The sequence below is a fragment of the Phaseolus vulgaris genome, chromosome 3, assembly GCF_000499845.2.
Source record: "Phaseolus vulgaris cultivar G19833 chromosome 3, P. vulgaris v2.0, whole genome shotgun sequence".
Classification (NCBI taxonomy): Eukaryota; Viridiplantae; Streptophyta; class Magnoliopsida; order Fabales; family Fabaceae; genus Phaseolus; species Phaseolus vulgaris.
Window position 1 is genome coordinate 28,142,192 of NC_023757.2, and position 12,310 is coordinate 28,154,501.

A 12,310-nucleotide genomic window follows, 5' to 3' on the forward strand; every position below is an offset into this window, starting at 1 on the left:
AGCAATCTATGGGTAAGAAATTTTTCTGTTGGAGGGTTAAAGCTTGATGAAAGGCTCATAGCCTTCATTTTGTCATGGATCATCACACCAAGGGGGAGCTATCACTCCACTCTTTCTAAGGAAGACCTGCTGCTAATCTATTGCATTATGAATAAAGTGAAGATCAATTGGATCCACACCATCAAAGATCATATGCAAAAATTCATAAGGTTACGCGACTTCCACTATCCCTATGCAATTTTAATCTCTAAATTTCTACACTATTTTGAAGTGGATATTGAAGAGGAGTTGGATGAAATTATCAAGCCCTCAAGTGAGATTAACAGTGGATCCCTAAGCAAAATGGGATTTACTTAAATTGGTGGGAGATGGGTTAGCAAAGATGGTGACCAAGCTGGCTCAAGTGGAACCAATGATGGTGATGAACCTGAAGCTGCAGCAACTCAAGAGGAACCTGTTGCTGAGACTCTCAAGTGGTTGGTCCTAGTGATGGATACATGGGAGAAAGGATGACTACAATGTCTCCTTTTGAAAGGTTAATGATCAACCGCATGGACACATTTGCTGAAAATCAAAAGAATCTCCATGATTTGTGTGAGTCAAGGTTCAATCATATGGATTCACATTTTTCAAACCTGGATGAACAGATAGAAGAGGTTCAGAATCAGCTTTTGGAGCTACAATTTGAAAGGGAGAACAATCCTTCTTTCTAAATTGCTAGTTTAAATTTCTGAACAATTTCTTTTTTCTTTTAATTTTGTTTTTTTATCCTTCCTTTTGTCTATTTGTGAAGACAAATAGGGGGAGATGTGTGTTGGGATATGTGATGTTCTTATTATTTTCACTTTTAATGTTTTTCAACATTGTTTAACATTGTTATAACTGCTTTAAGTTTGAAATTTTCAAACTAATAAAACTTTGATACAAAATTTCAACCGGTTATTCTTGCGAAATAACCGATTGTTTATCTGTGTTTGCACATTTCTATGTTGATTGGTTTCTCATACTGATTTGGTTGATGTTGCTCTCTATAAATCACCTAGTGGGAACTGGTTTGTGGGGCTTGTTTGATTGGAATAAATTATCTTGTATTTCTAAGTTTGCTCATGAATGCAGGTTGTACAGATTCTAAACAAGAACATTCCATAAAGCATCCCAAGGATTTGTCTCCATCAAATAGGGGGAGATTGTAGAGCATGGGAGCTTTGATGTTTCAAATCCATGATGAAGCTTGATGTTATGCTGCTTTTGGTTTGGGTTTAGATTAGAGTGTTTAGAATCTATGTAAAGATCCGTTCTTGACCCTTGTACAAAGCTTTCCCAATCCGTTTTAAAAAGAAAAGTGTTTTTCTAAGCAAAGAGAAAAACAACCGGTTGAAATATCGAAATAATCGGTTGTTTGTCACTTGGCTTGTTTAAAGGTCTTAAAACTGTTTTTGACTTGGTTATGTAACTGCCTAACCAATTCAACCGGTTAAAATGATTTTTCAATCGGTTGATTGTAACATTTCATAACAGCTTTTTGAAAACCTGTTAATCTGTTTTGGATGTGAATCAAACTGTTTTAGAAATAAATGTTTCCTAGAACGGCTGGTTTAGTGCGCTATAAATATAGTCTTTCTTTCAAAACAAAGACACAAGTTTACACAGTTTGAAATCAAACAAAGTGAGATTGAGATTAGTTTTGAAAGAAGTTTTTCAAAAATTTGCAAGATTGTTGTTTAGCTTTGCGCTGGTACAAGATCTGATCATAGGAGTTCCTGGTTTCTGTAATCTCATGTGTTTTCTATTCCTTTCATGATTATTGTAATTGTACTTTCATAAACTTGTAAGTGTGTGTGTGTGAAATCCTGTAAACTCAGAGGGTGTTTAGACTTGAGGTGTGTGGTTGCAAAGAGGGTGAGTGGGTCTTGTGGTTTTCAAGGTCACCTCTTTGCGGTTATGTTGTTGTAATCTGTGAATGATTAATAGTGGAACCCAATGGTTGTTCTGGGAACTGGATGTAGCTCAAGGTTGAGTGAACCACTATAAAATTGGTTGTGTAAATCTCTCTCTATCTCTCACTCCTTATAACTGTTTGTTTTAATTCTACTTTTGTTGCTGCTATAAACAACCGGTTAAAATGTATTTTTAATCAGTTAGAATTATGTAAACAGTTTCTTCATCATTGTTTGATTGCTTTCCTTAATTGCTTATCTGTGATTGTTTGATAAAGGTTCATTCTTATTGAATCTTTGCAAAAATCTTTGATAAACAATTCATCCCCCCTCTTGTTTAAGCCATCAATTCTTACAGGATGTACCATAGGACTCGCTTCAACACCTTCCAATGTGAGTAAACTCGTTCCTACATGAATCTACTTATGATATCGACACTTAATGAAAGATACGGCGTCGTGCATTTGAGATAACGAAGGCTTCCTACCAAACTCCGGTATCTACTTGCATCGACATGTTCTCCTCCATCAAACTTTGAGAGTTTTGCACCTGGTTCCATTGGTATTGATACTGGGTTGAAATTTTCCATCTTGTATTTCTTCAAAATCTCTTTTGCATATGTCTCTTGTGATACAAAAATACTCGTCTCTTTTTGTCTAACCTCCAAACCAAGGAAAAACTTCATCAATCCCAAATTTGTCATCTCAAATTCTCGTCTCATTGTGCCCTTAAACTCTTCTATCATCTCATTATTGTTACCCATAAAAATGAGATCATCAACATAAAGAGCAACAAATATCATGTTACCTCCACTGTCCTTTGTGTAAAGACCATGCTCGTAAGGACATTGCTTGAACCCGTTCTCCTTAAAGTATGTATCGGGGGGTGAATTGTTTAAGAAGCATTTTTGAAAACTTTTAAGCTTAGAATGGAAATACTTCAGAAAAACCTTGATTGAGAATTCAGTTTTTCCAAAACAAACAGCAAAAAGCACAAAGCTGGAAAAACAATCGGTTGTTTATACCAGTTCCAAAATATCAAACTGAATTAAAGAGATAGGGATAGAGAAATTGTACACAGTTGTTTATACTGGTTCACTCCAATCCAGAGCTACATCCAGTCTTCTCAGAAACCCTAAGGAAATCCATTAAGCAATCACCACTTGATCACTTACACCACAACCAAGAGAATGACCTTGAACACCTCAAGAAACACACTCTCCTTGGCCAACACTAAGACTGTTGATCTTGAACACCTCAAGAACACACAGCCAATCTCAGCAACACACACAAACGAATTGTTTAGCAGTTTACAAAAAATTACACTTGTTACATATGGAAATCTGAAATCAATACAAGTAGAATCCCTATTCAGCACCTTGATCAATCTCTCAACTCTTTAGCAATCTCAGAATACTTTGAAAAACTCTTCTTCTTAAAACTTTGTTTCAAGATTCTTAATATATCAAAACTGTTTTTCAGAATATATCTAAGAATATAGTTTGTTATCAAATCTTAACAAACTCTTAATTGCATTTAAAATAGATTGGTCAAAGCATTTAATGACTGGAGCGTATTCAGTTAAAGCATTTAAAGCTCAGTCAAAGAAAACAGTTTTTCTGTTATGGTTTTAAAACAAACAATCGATTGTTTCATCGAATCAATCGGTTGTTTTGTTACTTAACAAAATACACCATTCAAAAACATTTTTCAAACTTTCTCAAAACACCTAAGTGTAAACAATCGGTTGTTTCGACAAAACAATCGGTTGTTTCGACAAAACAATCGGTTGTTTCAACTTAGTTTGAAAATTATTTTGCTTTGTTAAAATTGAGATGCTAATTGCTTTGAGATTTAATCTAAGTGTTGATAACAACATTGAACTACCCCAGAACAAGGCTGAAACCAGCACAACAGCATCAAGCAAGGGTGCTACCTAAAGAGCCAAGGAAGCAGGGTGTGGAAGGTCCGGGGGTCAGTGGGAGGGTGAGAAAGAAGGAGGTATGGATGGAAAAAGTAGGGAAGAAGTCTTTTGTTGATATAGTAATTACGACACATCAACAGTCTCTACCTTGGATGGAAAATAGCACAATAGGCCAGTTCAATGCAGAGCTGGACTACGACCAATTGGAAGAGGAGTTCGTGAAAGGAGGAATGGAAATGGTCAAGTTGAGATATATAGGTGATAGATTGGCCATGCTCACACCAAGAGAAGGGGAAAGCATGGAGGCCCTGATAAAACTCAACAAGGAGTAGTTCGAAAATGTCTTTGATTGTTGAACCGTGGTCTGAGAATCATGTAGCGGGCCATAAAATGGTATGGGTTAGATACTATGGATTGCCTTTCTCCTTGTGGAATGAGGATTGTTTTGCCAAAGTTGTAGGAGAAATATCTGTTGGGTTTAATAGTGCCAAAGTACAAGAGGGGGGGTGAATTGACCTTTTAAAACTTTCTCGCAGAAACAGTGTTTAACACAATTTACAGAAAATAAATCGATTTATGTGAAAATGAACAGATTTATTTTGGCACTGTTTTTGTTTGAAAAGAGTTTATACAGCAAGGTTAATCACAAGATTATGCAGATAGATTTTCCAGATGCACACACACTGATATTAGAACGAAAACCAGTGAAACACCAAACAACAAACTTCAATTTCAAGCAAGTGATTAAGGTTCAATTGATAGCATGCCAATTAATTGAGTAACCTTTACGATCAACCTGTTCCAGTGGCTTTTAACAAACTATGAGTGTTCTTCTTGATATCAAACAGTTTTCCAGAAATTAAGAACAATGAATCATAGAACAGCAAGCTTCAATTTTAAGCAATTATTTAAGGTTCAATTAATAGCTTTGACAATTTCTTGAGCAACCTATCACAGTCAATCTGTTCCAGTGGGTTTTAACAAATTTTATATGTTCTTATCAGAATCAAACAACTCTTTCAAAAACCTATTTCAGCTCACACACACTCTTCAAGAAAACCTATCAAGAAGAGTGTTCAACCAAACTATTACAAGAAATGAGAAGTGAAACGACTACACCTGATTGAGGATACAAAGATCTGCCTTAAACCAGTAGGCAAGATTGCTAGAACAGTAGCAGCACCTCACACCAAGCTTTTGGAACCACACCAAGAACAAGCACTTTGTGATTTTCGAAATCTTTGAAGAACAAATGCTAATCCTTTGTAAACTCTTAATTCTCTGCTGTCAAAACTTGTTTTTGCAAATGTATGAACGATGTTTAAACTCAGAAACAAGTTTTCATTTTATAGAAAACCAACTTATAACAGAATTTTGAAAAATAGTTAAAGCTGTTATAAAATGAACAAATTGAAAATAAAATGAACAGATTTATTTTCAAAAGCAGTTAGAGAATTTGTTAAGTGAGGAGACTTAGTCAACCATTCTGGTGCTGAGATAAAACTAAAAATCGTTTAAGCTTGACATGGCACCAGAGACAAAAAGAATCTATTCATTTACAGATGAACAAATTTATTTTTCAAAACCAAAACAGAAAAGCTTAACTGTTTGAAACGCAGTCGTTTTGAGTGATAGAAGACTTAGTCAAAATACATGATGCACAAAATCAAATTTTCACAAGACTTAGCCAAGGCATCAGTTTAAAAATAAATCTGTTTATTTGGAAAAGAACAGATTTATTTTTATGCAGTAAACGTGTTTTTTTGTAAAACATGTGAAAAACAGTTTAAGATAACTTATGCTTGTTCTTATCACATGGCCAGTGGTTATGAGGTGAGTTACTCAGCAAAAAGCCCACTCTTAGACAACCTCTAAGCACTACCTAAGACACACTTAAAGCAAAGCAAAATACACATGAAATGTACATAGAAGTCTTCATCAAACACAATCTTGAAGGGGCAGCAACCATCTTCAACAATATCAACTTTGGTGTCCATTGATAAATCAACGTTGTTATGGGAGAATCTGGAGTATGCTAGACTCCAAGTCAGGATTCTGAAAAATTGTAATGCAAGGCTGATGAAAGACATGAGGATTAACAATAAAATCTTCAGCATTTTCATTGAAAAGGAAAACCCAAGTACTAAAGTAAATTTGTGCAAGTGTAGTTATCATGGGTTTGGCTCTTCCGACAGTGTATCATCGCTTGACACATACGTAGAAGAAACAAAGTTGTCGGTTAATAGCTATGAGGAAGAGGTGGGGCAGAGCGATGGAGGGGTTAGACGACCAAAGGGGGAGGAGAACGAAGGAGGAGACTAGGCTCCACAAATGAAAAAAAATATCCAAGTTTGAGGAGTCTATGACAAAGGGAATACTAGGTCAGCCTAAAGATGGTGAGAGTTTCTCGAATAGGGAAATGGAGGTCCAGAAGGATTCAGAAGAGATGATCTTCGTCAACTCACCTACTTGCGTTGTCGGTAAAGTGGAAGGCAATAGTTGTTCTGAACATGATGACCTGGCTAAGCTAGTGGTGGATGTAGAGCATAGCAATGTTCTTTGCTTACCTAAAATTGTGTTAGGACAACAAGGTAAGAAGTCGGCCCAGTGGGAGGTAAGCCAAGACCCAATGCCAGCCCATAGGGAAGTGGGTGTAGGGGGTTTTTTGCACGAGTGTGAGAAGGTTACTTGTGATGCGCTCCTTAGAAACCATATTGAAGGCTTGGTGCTGCAGGAGCTAGAAGAAGGAAGCAAAGTCATAGAAAGGCTGAGGGAAACCGAAGACGAGGTCGTGGTAAGGGGAACCATGAACAAGTCTTCACCTCGTAGAAGTAAGAAGAAAGGGTTGTGGGAATTGAGAGGGCCAAGCACCCACCCCAGGCGATCGATGAGAATAAGTGAGAGGTCATCTCGGGCAAGGAATTCTCCATCTTGCACATTCGAAACCCCTGTAGCAACAATCTCTTATGGGGATATCTTTAACTGTAATGCTCGTTTGTGTGAATCGGAAGGTGTGGAGGAACCGACTATGTTATGGGAGGTAGGTAAACATATGGGTATAGCTTGTTGAGGGGTTGAAGCAGAGGTGGTTAAGGAATATCAGAGTATGGAAGCGAGAGATGCGGAGTGTAAGCTTGAGGAGGGCAATAAACCATGTTTTTTGTGTTGATTATCAATTTGAATATAAGAGGTTTGGGGGGAGGTACCAAAGCCAGATATTTGAGACGAATCATTGCGAGTGAGGGAGCAAAATTTGTTTGCATACAAGAAACAAAGACCACTGTCATTTCAGATGGCAGATGTTTTGCTTTATGGGGGGACAATGATGTTGGGTGGTTACACAATGAAGGGGAAAATGGAGGAGGTAGTTTGTTGACCATGTGGAAGAAAGCAGTATGCGGCTATGAAAGTCATGTCATGGGAAAGGGATTCATTGCTTTCTTCGGGCAACACTTAATATTTTCTCTTAGATGTGCTATAGTAAATGTCTATGCTGCTTGCGCTTTCACAGATAAGGAGAGGCTTTGGGAGGAGTTGACTAATATTAAAGCGGTATCACAATATTCGATTTGGTGCTTCTGCGGGGACTTTAACGCTGCAAGAACTAGAAGTGAGAGGAAGGGTGTTAGCAGTAGAGATGATCGCTCTAGGGAGACCTCCGGGTTCAACAGCTTCATTGAAACAAATCTGTTATTGGATCTGCCTTTGGTAGGAAAAAATATACATGGTTTAAGGCAAATGGTTTGGCAAAAAGCAGGTTGGACAGAGTCCTTGTCTCTGAAGAGTGGTTGCATATATGGCCAATGAGCAAGCAGTATGTTCAGCAGAGGAAAGTTTCTGACCATTGTGCTCTAGTGGTGAAGTTGGTGGATAAGGACTTGGGCCTTAGGCCGTTTAGAACCATTGATGCATGACATATGGAAAGGGGTTTTAATGGGATGGTGAAGGAAAAGTGGCAGTCATGTGTTGTACGGGGGAATGAAATAACAAAGCTCAAAGACAAGCTGAAAATGTTAAAGGGAGATCTAAAGGTATGGAATAGAGATGTGTATGGAAATTTACACACCAAAAATAGGGACATCCTGCAAGAAATTGAAAGCATGGATTGCCAAGATATGAATGATGTCCAACTTGGAAGTGTAAGGGTGGAAATAGTGGAATTGATGAGTCGGCTACGGGAGATTGATAGTAAAATTGATTCACTAATAAGCCAAAAGGCTAGAATGAACTGGCTTAAGTACGGGGACTCATGTACCAAATTCTATCATTCATCCATAAGATGGAGAAGGCTTAGAAATGAACTCGAGGGAGTTGAGGTTGGGGGCCAGTGGTGTGAGGAACCGTGTACGGTTCGCATAGAAGCAAAGAAGTTGTTTGAGAATAGATTTAAAGCAACAAATGATTTGGGGGTGCGACTTGATGCGGTTGAATCTAAAATGCTCACCCAGGAGGAAAATCTGTCTCTTATGGCAGTGTTTATAGAGGAGGAAATCAAGGAAGCGGTGTGGCAATGTGAAGGATCAAAGAGCCCTAGAATGGATGGGTTCAATTTCAACTTCATAAAGAAAAGTTGGGACTATATAAAAAGATGAGTTTGTTAAAGATTTGGTTGTGTTCCATGAAACATGCACTATTCTGAAGGGCTGCAATGCATCATTTATAGCATTGGTACCAAAAGTAAGGGACCCTTCTAAGCTAGAGCAATATAAATCCATATCACTAGTGGGGGCTATTTATAAAGTCATCTCAAAGGTGTTGGCGGGAAAAATTAAAAAAGTGCTACCCTCAGTTATTGGTGATAGCCAGCCAACATTCTTAAAAGACAAAGGGATGCTTGATAGTGTTCTCATGGCAAATGAAGTGGTAGAGGACCTTAGGAGGAGTGGGAGGTCTGGGTTGTGCTTGAAGGTGGATTTCGAAAAAGCCTATGATTCGGTTATATGGGAATTCCTGGATGATATGCTCCTTAAGTTGGGATTCCAAAGTAAGTGAGTCAAATGGATGCGAGGATGTCTGGAATCTGCTACAGTCTTTGTGCTAGTGAATGGTAGTCCTACAGAGGAATTCAAACCAACAAGAGGCTTGAGGCATGGTGATCCCCTGTCTCCTTTCCTCTTCATAGTGGTGGCAGAGGGTTTAGTTGGGTTAGTAAGGCAAGCTAATAAGGCTAACCTGTTGTCAGGTATCAAGATTGGAAGAGAGGAGGTTGAACTATGTATCTTGCAATTTGCAGATGACACCTTGTTCTTAAGTGAGGAGTCCCATAGTAATGTGGTTACTATGAAGGCAATTCTTAGGGGGTTCGAGCTAGCCTCAGGTCTAAAGATTAATTTGCATAAATCCAAAATTGCAGGAGTAAATGTTAACCGGAATGCTATGGTATGCTATGCAAAAACCTTGAATTGTGCTAAGATGGCAGTTTCGTTTATGTATTTGGGTCTAGAGGTGGGAGGGAACCTAAGGAAGACAAAATTTTGGGAGCCTGTGCTAAGTAAACTAAAAGCCAGACTCAATGCATGGAAAGGGAGATTCCTATCTATGGTAGGGAGAATTTGTCTCATTAAATCAGTTATAATAACTGTGCCACTTTTCTACCTATCACTTTTTAAAGCGTCAGACTGTGTTTGCAAAAACATAATCAGCTTACAACGGAGGTTCCTATGGGTAGGGGGAAGGAGAAGAAACCGATTTCTTGGGTAAGCTGGGAGGTGTTGTTTAAACCGAAAGAGGAGGGTGGATTGGGGTTCAGAGATATAAGGAAGTTCAATTATGCTCTGAAGAGAAAGGGAGGTGGAAGGAGTTGTTGGTATCAAAGTATGGGATGGATCTGGACTGTCCGCAATCACCAATAAAATTCCAAACCTGGTGGTGGAGAGACTTACATAAAGTGTGTACGAAGGGAGAAGGAGCAGGTTGGTTTCAACAACAAGTAGTCTGGAAAGTAGGACGTGGTGACAAAGTAAGATTTTGGGAGGATGCATGGGTCGGTAATAGTAACCTTAAAACCTTATTTCCTAGACTTTTTTTTCGCTCTCTTTGAACCAAAACCAAAAGGTGGAAGAGGTTGGTGCTTGGTTTGACTCAGTATGGAGTTGGAAGTTTAGCTGGAGGAGAGCTAGATTTGAGTGGGAAATCATGTTGGAAACAGAATTGGCTACGCACATATCACGTGCCAGGCTGTCAAGGGAACATGAAGATATACAGGTATAGGGGTTTGATGATTCGGGGTTGTTTTCTTTAAATTCTGCATATGAATGTATAGCTAATCCTGACAGAAGTCCTCAAAAGGATGTGTTCAAATACCTATGGAAAATCAAAACCTTTCCCAATGTGTTAACCACAGCGTGGAGGGTCCTTCTAGGTAGGATTCCTACAAGGGAGTGCTTGAGTAGGAGAGGGGTAATCATGAACACAAACTTATGTGTTATATGTCAGACTAAGGAGGAATCATGTCTGATGGATATCCAATAGGAGAGGATTTTATTGATGAAGGAAGCGGATTTTCACCTACACATTTGAAGTTCTTCCTTCTAGTCTTCTCACAAATTAAAAGAAGTCAAAGAGAAGATCAAGCCTAAAGATAAAGAAGTCTACAAACTCTCAAATAATAGGCTTCATTTTGAATATCTCTCTTTAGTAGAAAATATATAGAATAGTCTTTAAGAAGATGCTTAGAGGGAAACATAAGAAACCTCTTTTGTAGAAGCATCTTTAGTTTTTAGTTTAGAAATAGTAGAAGCTTAGGGGGGTGTGAACTTAGTAAGGGATGCTAGGGGGAGTGTAGATATGAGTTAGGAGGTGCCAAACTAGGACGGAAAGTCACACTTCCTTCATGCACTAGTTGGCGCCAAAAATTGTATGTCATTAGGGGCACATTTGCATTTGATTAGCTTAGCATTTCAGCACCTTATAGGCTATAAATAAAGGTGCTGCCCTTGTACAAATGAGATTTGGAAATTGTAGTAAGAAAACTCTACTCAATTTGAGAGAGAAATTGGAAGAGCTTTGGTGCCTTCATCAAGTCTTATCTTGGGTGTCTATGGTGAACCTCAAGTGGTGGCAACTCACTAATCTTGGAGTATCCACACTCTAAGTGGCGTGATCACTCACCTCTCCTTCCATCTCCATAAGTTTTCTCTTCTCAAGCTTTGTTCCTTCTTTCTAGTTCATGTTCTAGCTTAATTGTTCTTCATTGTTGTTCGATACTTTGCTGTATTTCTCAATTCTATTCGATAATTCATGTTCTTTGGCTGTATTCCTTTGTGTTTTCTTCCATTCTTGTTGCTTGATTCAATTTGACAACACATGGACTTCCATGTGAGCTTTGGTTCGGTGCAAAGTCTTGGTGAGTTCTTGAATTAGAACATTGATCCAATTCTAATTAAAGTGCCAATTCATGACCAACTCAAGTTGTTCCTAAGAATGTCAAAGAATCATGTATTCTTGCTATTGCATTCACATCATGTGGTATCTAGAGTTTAGGTTTTGTGTTGCTTAATTTTTGAGTTGTGTTGCACTTTATTTTCAAGAGCTCTTTATTTCAAGTTGTTTACCATTCTGTTTTAGGCGTTATTTTGAGTTTCCTTTCTGTTTTTCTTTTGTTACACCAAGTGTTTGTGAAAAGGATTATGGCACTCATTGTTCATATGAGTTTGGCTGCTCTTTTGGAATGGCATTCTCCTTCCTTGAGCTGACCTTAAGCTTCCTTTCATTTGTTGTTATATCTTGTGATATGTCTTTTAATTTTGTAATCATTTCAAGTTTTGTCTTAGTCATGTTATTCCATAATTGTCATCACTTCTTGTAGTACTTTTATTGATTTGATTGTTTCTTGCTTTGGTTTACTTTCTGTTTCTGAGTTGTTTGCTTGATCCTTTGTGCATTTTCATTTTTAGATTTGAGTTCATGCTTGTATTCTAGACCTATACAAGTTCCTATACACAAATTCCATTATGTCTTTGCTAGTTCATCATACTGTTTTTTATTCCTAAATAGGATACTCTGTTTTCTTCCAAACGTGCTACTGTTTTCAATTTACTGCAATTAATTGGCTCATGGGAAATTTTTGAAAATTTGGATTTACATTCTTCAAAGTGTTACAAAAGCATAGCAAAACGAAGTACTCAAAAATTCCAAGTACACAAAAAATGATAAATAAAATACGAAAAGTGTACAATTTTGCCGGAAAAAATACGGTAATTGGGCAGCGATTTTGAAAAATTTATTTTCTCAATTGGCTTACTGTTTTTAACTCATTCTAGTGCCATTATTGAGTTGAGACATTGAAGTTTCTGTGGTTAATTTTTCACATTCCAGTTCGCTTTCAATCATTCCAGTTAAATCTGTAAACATAGCACAGTTTGCATAAAAAATATTTTCCAGTAGCTTGTTTTTTGTTTCTTAAATCTACTCTAGTACTTTTCTCTAGGACTCTTTTGGTGTGCCTTCTT

The 12,310-nt window shown here is 37.7% G+C and overlaps 1 protein-coding gene across 1 annotated transcript; it reads right to left on the reverse strand.

Moving 5' to 3' along the window:
- Positions 1-2,346: 2,346 nt before the first annotated feature.
- On the reverse strand, positions 2,347-2,739 carry LOC137805496 (uncharacterized mitochondrial protein AtMg00810-like). Its single transcript, XM_068605438.1, has one exon. It carries the CDS (start codon positions 2,737-2,739, stop codon positions 2,347-2,349), a length of 393 nt encoding a protein of 130 aa, XP_068461539.1.
- Positions 2,740-12,310: the final 9,571 nt, after the last annotated feature.

What these genes read in the sequence shown, in the direction of transcription:
- LOC137805496 (XM_068605438.1), bottom strand. Translation starts at nt 2,739, where the DNA reads ATGATATTTGTTGCTCTTTATGTTGATGATCTCATTTTTATGGGTAAC.